This window comes from Thamnophis sirtalis, unplaced genomic scaffold (assembly GCF_051295495.1).
Source record: "Thamnophis sirtalis isolate CommonGarterSnake01/CBP01778 unplaced genomic scaffold, rThaSir2_p1.2 scaffold_6, whole genome shotgun sequence".
NCBI lineage: Eukaryota > Metazoa > Chordata > Lepidosauria > Squamata > Natricidae > Thamnophis > Thamnophis sirtalis.
Window position 1 is genome coordinate 46567210 of NW_028261386.1, and position 16278 is coordinate 46583487.

General features: G+C 34.3%; 1 protein-coding gene across 1 annotated transcript in view; it reads left to right on the forward strand.

Moving 5' to 3' along the window:
• The first annotated feature begins 454 nt into the window (after window positions 1–454).
• Window positions 455–16278, forward strand: part of KCNK2 (potassium two pore domain channel subfamily K member 2) — a 71030-nt gene continuing 55206 nt past the window's right edge. Inside the window, exon 1 of the mRNA XM_087717792.1 lies at window positions 455–760. Coding sequence (XP_087573918.1) covers window positions 572–760 — 189 coding nt within the window. The 5' untranslated portion in view covers window positions 455–571. The remainder of the gene's footprint in view (window positions 761–16278) is intronic.

Below are 16278 nucleotides of genomic sequence, written 5' to 3' on the forward strand. Positions count from 1 at the left end.
CATATATACACAGTATCTGTTTTAATTAATATTCAGCATCATTGGCAATATTTAAAATAGATCAGGATTTGGAAAGCAATGTGATAATCTGATAAAATATTAATTGGAAATTATATCTTCAAATAATCAATATTACACCATTAGTTTTACAGCCAGTAATTAGCATCATATTTGGGCAATAGATCTAGTAATAAGGTTACATGAGAGAGTGAAATAGCAAATGTAATAATTTTATCACAACAGATTGCTGCAACCCTTGATCCATAATAAGTTCTTCAACAGGTAGACAAACTGAATTCATTTCTAGGGCTACCATCTCTGAACTTAAATTAGAACAATTAGTAGCTTATCTTTCTTCTCATCTAGCAAGGAAAATGCCAAGATAGGTGTGCCACTGACAAGTGTTTAAAAAATTAATGTTTTGTTTCTTTTCTATCCCTTTTTATTAGTGGCGGCACCTGACCTCTTGGACCCCAAATCTGCCACTCAGAACTCCAAGCCACGGCTGTCATTTTCTACCAAGCCCACTGTACTTGCTTCACGGGAGGAAAGTGATACAACTATTAATGTGATGAAATGGAAGACAGTATCAACCATTTTTCTAGTGGTGGTTTTGTATTTAATTATTGGAGCTACTGTATTCAAAGCCCTGGAGCAGCCACATGAAACCAGCCAGAGAACAACTATTGTGATCCAGAAGCAAATGTTTGTGTCACAGCATGCCTGTGTGAATGACACTGAACTTGAAGATCTAATTCAGGTAATTTCCTAAACTAAAATGTGTTCTCGCAACAGATTTAAATAAAACAGTGTTGATGTTCCTATTCCAGCTACAGTGTGGTAGAACTGATATTTGGCACAATAATTTGACTTATGTTGTAATGTGTAAAAAGCATTGCTAATCCCAATTTGGTTACTAGGCTTGCATTCAACATAATCTTTCCATTAAATGCTACTCTTGTGTTTCCTAAATCGCTATTCATTGGCAGATGTAATCCAGTGTACTTCTGTTATATTGGGTCAGTTGCAAACTGATTTACTTGGAAAACAAGACAGAAAATATTATTTCTGGGAAAAAGTAAGGGGATTTTGGTTTTAACATCTCACTCTCTACTTGGATATTTATATTCATTCTTTGCTTCTTCTCTGCTACTTAGACTACCACTATTACATGGAAAACAGTGCCAAATCATTATACTAAGAGTCCCATATATATTATTTTAAAATACTCTTGCAAAGTTTACATTATGTCCTCATGTTGTGATTGGATTCATCATAGAAACTTTACGTTTTTCTTATTTTTTTGGAAACTTTCTTGCTACTAACCTGTCATCTTTTATGATTATTCTGCTTGAAACTACTATGTTTAGGACAAAAGTTCAGTTGTTCATTCATAGCAATATCAGTTTTGCTTCAGTGATGGTGTTTCCTTGTATGATTGGACAAATAAACATTATTTCAGAACTTTATTTTCAGAAAGACTTCTTGTTCCTAGTACATTACTAATGCACTATTTAGAATAAAATGGAATACTTTATTGGCAAAGTGTGATTAGATACACAAGGAATTTATCTCTGGTGCAAAAGCTCTTTGTACATGCAAAGCAACAGAGTGATAACAATCATAATAATGATACCAGTAAGTGGGGGTAGTAAAGAAAATGAGAAGAAAAATAATAATAATACAACCATACAATGTTGGGTATGTAGATATTTTTTCAATCCTCCTGACATAAATTATAAAAATTGTCTTTAAAATAAATTTACTAATAAACAAATTATATAAATAATATTTATATCACTATAAAATTGCATAAATAAAGCATAATTTATGCATTATGCTTCAGGAAAATAGAAAATAGCTGATTAAAAATGGGGAATAATTGGCTGAAGCAATCATACAAGTTCAAAAAGTTGCTAAATTTTATTTATATATATTGTCAAGAGAAAATAGATTGGTTGAAACATCCATCTATGATGAATCCAGGCCCTTTCTCTTCCTGCTAGAAAACTTCTTTAAGCAAAAGATGTATCTAAACATTCTCAAGTTAAAACCCCATCACTCCACATTCCAGAATGATTTTTATAACTTCACCTTATATGGATAGCTGGTCATCCATGATCCTGATTGATCACTTTGAATTTTGCTGACACTGGTAAAACTACTCCCAAGATTAATTAAAAAAAGATTAAGTCAGCTGCATTCCAAATCAGTAAGCTTTATCTAGCAGAGAAATCCAAAGCTGTTAGCTACATTTTGAAATAAAATGAAATAAATGTTACCATATAACACTGACTGATATAGCTATTTAAATTTATCGTGAACCTTAACCTTTGATGGCACTTAAAAGGTAACTTCCTGAGGCTCTGTTCCTTATCAACCACTCAAAAGACAAAACAAAATCTTTAAATCAGGGTTGTCCAATCTTGAAACTTTAAGATCTGTGGACTTCAATTCACGGAATTCCCCAGCTAGCCCCCACCCATCAGTTGCCAATTCTCCTGGTTAAATAAGAGGATCAGATCCCTCAAAGTAACACCATCTCTATGCTGTGCTAACATTATTGTGCCGCCTAGAACGAGATTCCCCCCTGAGATGTGGATAGATCTGGTGACCCCACACTTCATTTGGTTTACTATCTTTGTCTTTTATTGATACTGGTTTCATTTATTTGGTTGTTGTGAGCCACCCACAGCTGTTCAGGGTTGGGCAGCACAGCAAGAAAGTTTAATAAATATTATGTACCCAACAATGTGAAATGCTGCGGTCTTTAGCCGTGTTGGTCTTTATAAGAATTGATTCTTCTCAAGAAGAAGAATGTAGTGGTAATGTAGCAGCATACTATATCCAAACAGTGTGGCCTTTTTTAATTGGCAGAAGAAAATTTTGTCCATGTGCAGATTTTCTAGGTTTTTTTAAATTGATATGGCACCTATTGTGTCACCACAAGACCCACCACAGGATCAACTGTTTAGTGTATTTGCCACAGTCTTTCAACTTTGATTTTCAAAGCTTGATACTTAGTAATCCTTTCCAATTCTTTGTCTTCTATTATATTATATCCTGGTATTACCACATCAATTATCCACACTCCACCCCCCCCCCCAACACAATTAAATTGGGTGTGAAGTGTGCCAAGACTTTATCAGTTTGTATCTGGAAAGTCTAAAATATTCTAATTTGCTATTTTTTAACCCCTGCTTCAACTATATGTTCCCACCATTTTTTGTTACTGGCACATGATGCTTTTTATAGATGTCCCAGTAAATAATTTTGGCAACTGTGGCATTATCATTAATATTATTATGGTTGATCACATAGTCAGCCAGATGTTTAGACTAGATTTGTCATTTGATCCACCTATCAAGTCCTCTCAAGATCATCAGATATTATTTGATGGTGTTAAAGATATCATTGCATAATATAATTTGTTCCAAGTAAAGCTGCATTTTGAAATTGAATGATAGAGATTCTGTCAGTGCTGATGGTATTTATATAGTGCTACAAATAATTTGGGATTGTACCCAAGACCCCTATTACTATCAGTACTATCTTTGCTTTCTTTTACCATTGTCAGTGTACTTCTATTTTTTCTCTTCTGTTCTGCTGTCCCAGGTACTTCCACATCGGTTATCCAGACTTTTTTTTTTTCTTCTCTTACTTTATTAGATTTGGAGTGTTATGAGGCAGCTGCTTGTCTGTTTGTATTCTAAGTTCCAGACTTAGCATCTTCATTTTCTATTAGTTTCGTTATTTTGTGGTCTCACCAGTTCTTGCTTGCAAATAACAGTATTTCTTGCAGATAAGAAAGAAATGCACCACTGTTGCTACTTTGTCAAGTCTTTGTGATCAGTCTGTGCTATCTTCTTGCAATGGCTAACTATGTGGTCCATTGTTTCTTCAGCTGTTTTTTTAGAGGTGGTATTTGCTGTCTGTTGCTGTGTTCTGATTTTGCATAGATGTGTTCTTAAGGCTTGGTCTTATGCAGCCAAGGTCTTAGCCCATCTTCAACTCTCCTGCTCTTAGCCATTGCCAGGTCTTGTTATCTGCTTTGTCCACTAGTTTTTTTAATGCACTGGCCATATAATACTGTGCCTTGCCATGTCTCTTTACTATTCTGCAGTTGGTCTTTCTTGTAGGCCAGTTTGGTCTCTCCAATACTCACTAATCCTTCATGGTATATTAGCTTCAATGCAACTTCTTTACTGTCCTTCAAATAGCCTCCCTATGCCCTTTTTTCTTGTTCAACTGTCTGGGTGTATTTGCATCATAACAACATTATTGCTATGTTATGGTTGATTGCATAGTCAGCCACATGTTTAGACTGGATTTGGCATTTTTATTCACTTATCAAACCCTTCCCAAGGATCTGGGATTATAATATAGTAGTAATAATACATTATGGTTTGTCAATTATTAATATAAACCCTGAGATTGTCATCTATAGGAGGTTGACATAATTACCCTCTCCTCTGAAATAAAACCCACCCAGATATTTTAAAGGTACTTTTGTGAATGTCTGTAAAGTTTGATTTTTCCATTAAGCTTTGGAGGCAGAGTTGTGGTGACTATTTTTCTACATAAGTTATTCTATGGTTCTGTATGGTTAGGTTTCTAGTGTGTGCATAGTTATATCGTAATCTACATTTTTTAGTTTTGATATTAATTATGTAAATATGATTACATTATATTTATCCTATCTATTTATTTTCCCAAGGTATGAAAGTTGGGGGAATTTACACTCCTCAGAGCTGATGTGGTTAGGATGCTTAAAAGTCCTGTAAAATAAATGGTCAAATGCATGGATGGGTGTATGTTATCCAGGAAGGCAGTGTCTACCTGTTTGATTCAAATAATGCTGTCCAGCTTAACTGCTCTGCTTCTTTTCATTGTAGGCAAATGACTCTATTCCATCTGATTATGGTACTCTCTGCAGGAATGCCTCTTCCCCCTCCAGTCACTTTCTTTCATGGAAGTCCAGGAGTTCAAGGTTATCATGCAGAAAAGCTTTCTGATGAAAGTCTGCAAAGTGGCTGAACTACTATTAAGAAACACACAATTAGGAATAGAAGAGTTATAAATGTGATTAAATAGATGTGCTTAGTCAAAGTTCTTAGATATGAACTTTCCAAGGCGCTATATCACCATTACCATTGGAAGGAAAGCTAATTATTAATTAGTATGTTGAGACTTCTCTCAGGCATTAGTATGTTGGAAGAATAAAGTGCCAGTCATGTCACAGAGACCATAAGTATCCAATTAATCTGCCTTGGAACGGGGGATGCTTCAAGCTTGGCTTCTATGTATATATGTATAAAGTATTTAAGACTCTGGGTGAAGGTTTAGAGAGAGGTCGGTTCTCTGAGCTTGCTGCTTGGCTCCCAAGACGTTTCACTACCAGAAGTTATATAAGAGGTTTAAAAAAGAATAATGGAATAGTTTGTATATGAATCTAGTATTAAAACTGAAATTACTGCTGACAGGTGAACATGGTAAATATGTTGAAGTTGACATTGAAATGCAAAGAATTCAATCTATAATTGTCAATCTCTATGTTCCAAATGAATATAAAACAAAGTTTTTAAAAATTATCTCATGAATTAATTATGTTTTTATATGAGAAGTGATGTATTGTGAGAGACTGGAGGACTGGAATGGGGTCAGTCTTCCACAACTTGAGAAAGCTTCATATAAAGAAATTAAATTTAACCAAGGCAAATTACCAAAATCTGTCCTGATGGACTCTTGGAGATAGAGATAATGACAGATGCAACTATTACATATCAGATTAAATTTCTACAACAACAATTATCTATGCTAACTGTGAGAGAAATAGAGACAAAATTGAAATATGTGAATGAGAAGAATTCTGAATTTGCAAATAAATCTGAGAAATTGTTGGCTGAGAAAGGAAAGAGAAAAGAAAATGATATTGAAAATAAGGTAAAGATAATGCAAATATATAGAAACTGACTTTGACTATTATTTTAATTTGTATAAAACACAAGCTGTTCCCTTAGGGAAAAAAATGAGACATATCTTAGAAAGAGAAAATTTACCAAAACTTTCAAAATCCCAGAGACAAATTATGAATAGTCCTGTATCTACAATGGATATTTTGGAAGCTATAAAATATTTTGCAGGTAACATCACTACTTTGTGAAACAAAGGGGTGCTTGTAAGAAATGGCCATCAGTTTAGATAATGAGACCAACAAATTGGCTCACATATAAATTTTGATAAGACCAATTTCATGGAAGTTGACAGTGCTCATAATAATACGGCTATAACAATCTGTGTCCAGGCTATAGAATAAATCCAAGAATTTACTTATCTTGATAGCTTTATATCTCTCGATGGAGGTACAGATAAGGATCAAATTGGAATGGTAGTGGCCGTGTTTCAACGCATGCACCAAATTTGATCTACACCAGTCATAAATATTACCACAAAGAAAAAACTCTTCAAGACTGTTGTACCAATGCAATATGTACTTGTGAAACATGGAAGAGTACAGCCAAGATGATTAAATGGTTAAATGTTTTCCAAACATGATTGCTTGAGAAGAATCCTTGTCTCATATCATAACCATGTCACTAACAAAGAGGTGCTACAAAGATCAGATTTAGAACACTTATCGAGAACACTGAATGAATGTCGAATGCAACTTGTTGGCCATATCTTACATACACCTAAAGCCTGGCATCCCAAAATTGCACTATGTTGGATACTTCATGGAGGAAAGAGGAAAAGAGGCTGTCCTCAGAAAACTTGGTGCCAAACACTTAAGGAAGATTTTAAGATTATGAATGTCCCTTGGGATGATGTTGAAGATGCTGCAAATGATTAAAACCATTGTAAAACACTTGCTGTCCAATGTGTTGTGCACAGAACATGATGATGATGATGATGATGATGATGATGATGATGATGATGATGATGATGATAACCACGACAAAAATATTAAAACAGGGAGGTCACCAGGTTTGGATGAACTGCCAGTTTTGAAGAACAACTTTTGCAACCACTTTAGAAATAATGAATTCTATTTTACAAGGAGATGCAATGCCAACTTCTTGGAAAAAAGTCAATATTGTGTTGTTACCAAACATAGGACAGGATTTAACTTCTAGTAAAAAATATATAGACCAATTTCTTTATTAAGAAGGATTACAAAGTTTTTTCATTAATTTTAAAAGGTAGACTAAAATTTTTTTTACAAGAGTTTATTCGGGAAGATCAATGTGGATTTTTGCCTAAAAGACAATTAAAAGACAATCTGAGAACTATACTGGATATAATAGAATATTTATAACAACATAATGAAAAACAAGCCTTATTAAAAGTTTTAGAAAGCTTTTAATAAGCTGAACTGCTCCTTCTTGTTTAAAGTTCTGGAAGACTTTGGTGAGAATCATCTTCATGGAATCAAGTTGATATATACATCTCAAAAGGCTTGAATTACAGTTAGTGGTAATTTGACTAAACCATGTGATATCCAGAAGGGCACAAGACAAGGTTATCCTCTTTCCCCTTTGTTGTTTGTTTTAATTCTCAAAGTTTTGAATGAGTACATTAGACAAGGTGCAAATACAATGGGTCTAAAAAATAAAAAATGAGACCTTTACATTGAAAGCTTTCGCTGATTATTTGGTTTTGATCATACTGGACAATCTGAAGGGGATTGAATGTTTAATGATGAAACTGATTTCATAATGATGAAATAATTGAAAGATATTGGCACATTTGCAAGTTTTAAGAGTAATAAATGGGAAAAAGGTTGTTGGTTGAAAGTATGACTACACAAAATTAAAATTTTCTGGTGAAGAAATCTATTTCAAAATTGAGGAAAAGATTAAATATTTCTTTTTTACTTTGTCTGATGTGACTTGTTCAAAGTTGTTGTTTCAAAATAACTATGTCAAAGTATAGAATGGAGCTAAAAAAGATATGCTGATACGGAAAGCATTGTCATTCCGAGAAGAATTTGTGTGATTAAAATAAATGTTTTACTTGTAATGCTATTTTTATTCTTGACTATACACATATTGATAACTGATCTACTATTTAAGCAATGGCAATAAAATGGTTGTTGAGCCAGCACAACTGGATAACGATGAAAGAAAAAGATAAATCCCAATTATAAATGTAGATAAAACCTGTGTATTGGAAATCTTTTATTCAAGCTGTTTTGGTTAGGAAAAGGGTATGTGACTGGTCTAAAACGTTGCTACTGTGGCAGTTTGGAATCCAAGCAGTGGTTCAATCAACATCAACTAACTATTGTATGAACTGAATCAGTGACAATGCTCATACCTACTAGGATAATGATCAGTTAAAAGAATTTTGGGGAAGTTAGATTTTCAAGCTCACCTTTTCTCTTAAGTAGCAATTATTCAGGAAGTAATACAAACAAGTTTCTGATTAATTTTGAGTGGTGGTGATGTTGGAACTCCCATAATTAAGTCTAAAGCCAGCAAATTCCAAAATATGCTGTATGTGTTCTTAGTTTAGATTCAAATAGGATGAAATATAAAATACTATTAAATTACAATGAATGTAATTATACTACAGCCTCTCTAAATGTCGTTGTCTATATTTCTGGACCATAGAAATTCCCAGAGCAGCATTGATGGAAGCTGTAATTCAAACTATCTTGAGAATTTCAAGTTAGGTTATTGTTACATGCTGGTTTGAATTATAGGTAGTTGTCGACTTGCAACCACAATTAAGCTCAACGTTTATATTGCTAAGTGAGAGAGTTGTTAAGTGACTTTTGCCCCATTTTTATGACTTTCCTTGCAATATTCGTTAAGTGAATCACTTCAGTTGTGAAGTTAATCACTCAGTTGTTAAGTGAATTTGGCTTATCCATTGACTTTGGTTATCAGTAGGTTGCAAAAGATGATCATAAATCCTAAATATGAGCCAGTTGCCAAACATCTGAATTTTGATCACATGACCAGTTATCTGATTTGAATTGACCATTGCCAGTCCAGTAAAACTCACTGATGCAAAGGATATCTCTATTCACTCTAATCCTTTCTCTTTTTGCAATTTAGAGTTTCCCAAGGGTGAAACTCTTTCATCATGGGCACCATCAATTGTTGGGCTTCCTGAAGACTTTCCTCTAACAATGTCATAAAGTTCCTGACTACTAAAAGCTAGCCTTTGCTCTTCTCCAGTAGCTTTCAGGCTAATGTCCAGCCTCGAGGGTCCAGTGTTGGTATCCATATCTGAATCATGTTGAGTTATTGCCATAAAGTATTCTTGTGAGATTTTTACAGGGTAGTTCACCATTGATTTCCCTAACTCTCCCCATTTATCCAGGCTTGGGAATGGCATATGGTTGATGAATCAACCATATGGCTGGGTTGAACAACTAATTAGAAATAATAATAACCCTTCCAGGTAGCAATTCTATCATATATAATACACAGCTGTTATTTGTGGTGAATTTGGATGCATTTCCTTGTGACAATGACATAACACATTTCTTCAGTAGTCAAGCACTGTTTATTTATTTCTGAACACTGTTTTCATTATGAACAATTATCCTAAATTTGAGTTAATTGTATGGGTTCGCTACCATTTCTATAGTGCAGAGCTACAGGATAAACAATGGATAATTAACTGATTTTAGACATTGGAATGGCACCCACCTTCAAGATAAAATCAAAATGTGCCAGCTAGGATTGTATTGAAATACTCCTACTTTTATGGAGGACAAGAAAGAAATAATGGTTAATTCTTATCCTTTAGGTACACTTCCCTATTCCACATGATTGGCATTTTAGTCTTACTTTCATCCTCTTAGATTTATCTTTCTGAAGGTGCAGTTCACTTGTAAAAAGCTTTTCTGCTTCTCTGTTTTTTTGTAGGTTCTGTCTGTCAATGCTTTAACCTTTACATATTTGAAGACACTAAAGGGGACTTTAGCTATTATTATTTTTTAACAATGTTCACTCCATGACGAAGACTTTGCATTTTTCATACTCATCCCCATACGTGCAACAATGAAGGTCAATTTCAGCAATGGAATTTTGTGTCTTACTTGGACCCTTTAGTAAACATAAACAGCAATCTTTTATAAATGTTATATTGCCCTTTTATGGGTTTCACTGAGTGATCAAAACTGGGGAAGTAGTGCCTAGGTGGAGTTCTCGCCTCACAATCAGGAGGCTGTGAGTTCGATTCTAGGTGGAGGCAGATATTTCTGTCTCAGGGCACAATGAGAATATATCTGCTGTGAACTCCGTATTGGCGACAGGAAGGGCATTCGGCCAGTAAACACTCAGCTCCATTCAGTTGCCTCGACTCCACCCCAATGGATGGGGTTACAGCATCATTAAAAGACAAAACATAAAATAAAATTGAGTGATCAAAATTGGAGAGTTATTTGTAAACACATCATGCCATTTTCTCTCTTCCTTTGGACTAAATATGTTCTTACTAAGCTAGTTATCAGCTTCTGGAAAGTTTACATTATTTAAAAAAATTGTTCATGAAAGTTTTGCCTATGTTTTCTTGCTAGTTGTATCTTTGTTTGTTTTGTCTCAAGGGGATAGACTCCTTTGCACAGTAGGCTAATAAAATGCATGGTGACAACAAGCCAATTCTGCTGGATCCACCAACTGAGTCTTGATTTAACACTAATGTAGTTTGTTACCACTGGAATTAGTTAGGCTAGAATATTGTTCTGAAATCAGAAATATGAAGAGCTTAAGGAGTTGACCATTTACGTGTGCAAGAAGTTTGACACCACAGTAGTTTACCAAGAAGTTTTATGTTAATAGGGCACTCAGTCATATTGCCACATATATCAGAAATTAAATAGTTTAACGGGTTATTAAATGTTATATGTCTCAGTGTCAAAATACCTTTGTAAAATCTTACATCGAAAGATGTGGTTGATGACCTGTAAGGTCTGGATAATACAGTACTACAGGCTCACAATAAAACACAAATTATTTTATAAAATGTTATTGGCATCTTATAAAAGTAGTATAACTTATAAAGTGGTATTGATCTAATGCATTATGATACTCATACTTCTAATCATTAGGAAGAATGTCATCATTTATGGTATTGGGATCAAAAATATTGGCAACAAAAAATGAAACATTTGATATGAAGTGTCAAGTTTGCTAAATGAAACACAAATCCATTTTCAATTGCTAAAGGACTGTGCACATTATTTTGTTACACAATTCGATTAATAAATCACTCTTTAGTTAATCCCTTGTTTCTTTTACAGTGATACTGAAATAATATTAAATACTTTGGATATAACATAACTTTATTTGAAATGAAATATTTTATAACACATACAAGTGATGTTTGGGAAGTTTGACTAGTCTATAACTGTTTATTTTCTGAATTAATTTGTGTACTAGATGTTATTCTAAAATAATTTAAAGTCATTAAACTTAAGTCATTAAGTAACTCTTAAATGACTCTTAATATGGGGGTACAATTCTACAGTGAAATATAAGCAAAACAGCATTGTTTAAGTCAAGATATTTATGTCAGGATACATTTTTAAAAAAATAAAGCCACTTTTAAAAATTTATTTATTTTCTTTACAATTTTTTCTCAAATGGTTTCACGGGTTTCAAAGGAAATCTTCCTCTGGAAAAAAAGTTACTAAATGTAGTAATGAATGCAATAGATTGATGGACTCATACAAAACAGAAGCAGATCTTGAATAAGGTGATCCATCTATCCTTACCAGATTCTTTCCCCAGCACAGTCCTTATTCTTCCTGTGGAGCTTCCCTTGCTTCTCATAGATGCGTGGTTATATGCCACAAAACTTCCCCATGCAAAAAATAACTCTCCACACAAAGGAAACATCCTGACAGATATACTCTAATCATGTGGTAATACAATCTAGCAAAAAAAGCAAATAAATATGAGTGGCTGATGAGACCTTACATTATGTTTAATTTAACAAAACAGTAAGACTTCAAGCATAGAAATATGTGATTGAATATACATTTGAGTAGATTACGAATGCATTGGATTGACTATTAAATAATATAATATTAGAAAGGAATATACATAATACATTCTCTTACATTTATCATTTTTGTGTTGTTCTGTATACAATATCTATAACATTTCCCAAGTTCTGAAAACAATTTTGAAATTAATTGCAGCCATACAGTGCAAAAAATATTAACATTAAAAATTGCAGCCTAAACCATTAGCATAAAGGAATGCTAGCATATTCTTTCATTTCTGCCTTTCTTGTTCTGGTGTCCCTGTTTAACATTATTCACTCCCTTCTGGGATGCTTAAAAGAATAATCTGTTACCTTATTTTGGTAATAAAGTCACTCAAAGTTGCTAAAATCTTGAATCACTATAAATGTTCTCAATAGCTATGTTCTGCATCCATTTCTGGGATTCATTCCAACGTGTGAACTTTAGGATGCGATGCCACCTAAAAGAAGATAATATGGCAATGGTAGTTCATGTCCTTACACACTATTGCCCTGTAATTTACCTGGCAATGCCTTAGGAGCAGCAACTGATACAGGCTTGTATGCTGATAAGTTGAGCACATCATAGTCAATTATTACCTTTACTACAGCCACTGGATTGGTTATCAGTAGGCTTCTACTTTGCCTTTTAAAGCCTTAAATATATCGGCTCCTAGCTTTTATGGAGAGCTGTGCTTTCCAAGTAGAAACTTTGTGTTTGGTATCCTTATCCTGAAAGAAAAAAAAGATTCTTATTGCAGAAGAGGTGAGGTTGGTGTGTTATGGAAGGATATTTTTGAGTGGTGATCTTGGATTATAAAATAGTCCTCATCTCAGAAATAATCTTGGTCCTCTTTGAAAAAGCAGTTATTCCACTGATCCTTTGGAAATTGATAGGCCCTGATTGCCTCATTATTGAAAGCAATTATGAGCTTTGAATTCAGGCAGTATATAAATATAGTAAATATATATAAACATCTTCAAGGCTGACTGAGAACAGGATAGATGATACATTCTACGTTGATTTCTACTTTAAGATCATTAAGGCAAATTGTTGCCATTGTATTTTCATATATCAATTGTAATAAGTTTATGTAAGCAGTGTCTACTCCTTGGTTGCACAATGCCTTAATTATTGCTTGCTGGAATACTGAGTCAAACGCCTTTTTATAGTCAATGAAAACCATGCACAGAGGCATGGTGTACTCATTGTGCCTTTCAATGACTGCTGGACAACCTGGATGTGATCCATTGACCAGTAGCCACTTCTGAACCTTGCCTGCTCCTTTGGCTGAGCATCATTTAATGTTCTCAATATTCTTGGCCCAAAAAGCCATGGAAAGGTACATGCTTGGCATTACAAGATACGATAGAAAGACATGCACATGGATTAGAGAATAACAAAGGTATATGATATCATCAAGATAATAAAAGAATTGAGATGGAAATTGACTGGTCACATACAAGAAGAAGTGATGGCAGGTGGACCAAGGCAGTCATAGAATGGATTCAACTTAATAAAAAATGTTCACAAAAGAGTCCTAAACAAGATGGATCAACAACATTAGCAAGTATTGTGGGCCCAATTGGCAAACGAAATCTCAGGACCATATTCGTTGGACATATAGGGAAGAGTCATTCATTCTGCAGTGGATTGTCAATGGCTAAAATGATTGTATATAAATATAAAGAAAGGCATATCTGGTTAATTATAATGTTGTTTTTCTAAAATGCCAGTTTCAAAAAGAAGATTAGTGGAAAAATATTTTTGTTTATTAAGAAGTTCCAATATATAAAAATTTGCTACAAATGACAGTAGGAGAAAAGAAGAGTGCAATGCACTGGCAGTATTCTTGCATAATTTCTTATTGTATTAAATTTTCTTAACATTATTTATTTATTGATTATTGATATTTTTCCCACCTCATTTCTTATAGTGTTATATATTTGGAAATATATTTTTTTTGTTAAAATGTATCCCACTTGTGATTTGGGCAAAGTAATCCGTTGCATCTTCTAGAAATTGAATCTAGCATTTAGCTTATTTCTGAGCAAGGCCCATCTTGTCTCTTGTAATCTCTTGTGTCTGCCAAGGGATTCATGGTGCCTTTTCTTTTAAGTGAGCTTTTCTTAACATTACATATCTATAGTACATGTTCCAATTTCAACCTTTTCCACTTCCAGAATCCCAATGTTGTTTGCATCCAATGTAATGTAAAGCTGATATATTTCAATTTGGGGAACAGTAAGAAAGATACATATTTCAATATACTCATATCTTATTTATGTAGGCTATTTTCCCAGGGAAGTTGGGACTCCAAAGATAAATGTTAGGTAAATGTAAATACATTAAATAAATCTGCTTGTATCATGCCAGAATGAATTGAATAGTTTTATAGCAATTGCTACCTATAATGCTCTATATGATATCACTGTGATATATTACTAATGCTGTAACATGTGTTTATATGGAAATATCAGTCAGTCATAAATGTGCCATCATATAAATGTAACAATCGATAAATTGCTCTCGTCTAATTGTACAATGATTATAAAAGGTAGGCAAATATGTATCAGTCAAAGTGATGGTGCGGTTAATACCACTGCATATCAGAAATAGAACTAGGGAATGAAAAAAGTAATAATTTTTTTTTCTAATATACAAAATATTAAAAAAGAATATAAAATTAGAAAAAAAACTTGCATAAAACACCCCTTTCCCAATATATAGAATAACACAGAAAGGGAACTTGGTTGTCTTCTAGTCAATTCCCTGTTCAGGCAGGAAACCCTATACCATTTCAGACAATTGGTTGTCCAATGTCTTCTTAAAACCATCCAGCGTTGCAGCATTCACAATTTCTGGAGGCAAGTTGTTCCATTGATTAATTGTCAAGAAATTTATTCTTAGTTCTAGGTTGCTTCCCTCCTTGATTATATAGTAGCATATAATAACACAAAATGCTTATTGAGGAAAACGCATTCCAGCACTGGTGATTCTTCCCTGATCCATCCTTAAGTCATTGCAGCTAGATTTTTTTTTCATGTTTGCACTAGGAGAGCTACTCTTTATTGGGGACAAGTGGCTCCAAAAGATGAAAGTCTTAAAAAACATTCCTTCCTGTCATATCAGTACTTGATTGTACAGCAAGAATCTAACTTCATATTTAAGATGATAGGCACAAATCTGAAAATTACTATAATCATTGTTGTCATCTCAAAAGTGCTTTTTTCAAAAGGCAACTAGACTGTTTTTTTTTCCTTGAGGAAGAAGAACAGTTGTTATGGTGGTGGTGGGAATAAAGAATAGGCACTAACCAGGGGTGGGTTCCAGCTGCTGCTACTGCCGGTTTGCTCAGGGACACGCTTTGTGCATGCACAGACTTGATGTGCACTATGGTCACATGCTCAGTACTAAAAAATGCTGCTGCACATGCACAGAGGCAAAAAACAAGATGCTGCTGCCAAGAGAACTGGTTCAGGGGTGTGGCAGGCTAAGTTACTACCTACTTGGCCGAACCGGTCCAAACTGGTAGGAACCCACCTCTGGTACTAACAGTTGAGATGGGGAGATGGAAGAATTGTATTTATTTGCAGTCATCTGGTCCATTAGCACTCTCTGTGAGAGCTCTTGTGGCCACTTGCAGGGTTTATCTTTGCCCTCAGGGTGCAATTGGGTATGGAATCTTATTGGCACTGTTGCAAGAGCTGTGTTGTAGACTGGAGATAGGTGTCTTATCCCTCTCCCTCTGTTGAGAGAGGGCTGCTCAATGTTAACACAAATGGCCTCTTTTACTCCTCTTTCAAACCAAAATGTGGACTTTGCTGACTTCAAAAGAGTGACCATTGTCTTGCAAATGCAGATGGACAGCTGAATCTTGTCCTGATGGCTTTGAACTCCTATGTTGTGCCCTACTCTTGTGAAATGGTTGTTTTGTTTCACCAATATACAGATCTGCACATGTCGCACTGCATTGTATTGCACATATGACATTGCTCAGTTTTTGTATGTATGTTTTATCCTTAGAGTGGAGAAGCTTATATCTTAGTGTATTCTTGGATTTAAAATATACATTTATGTTGTGTTGGTTGAAAATTCTCCTGAGCTTTTCAAATATTCCTGCAATGTTTGGAATGACAATGTTGTTTTTTTTCTATTTTATTTCTATTTTATTCTATTTTATTTATAGGCCGCCCTTTTCCCTGAGGGGACTCAGGGCGGCTTACAATCAAAAAAGGAAGGGGAGTGTGGGACAATACAAAAAAAAAGAAATGTGCACAAAGTAAATTAGA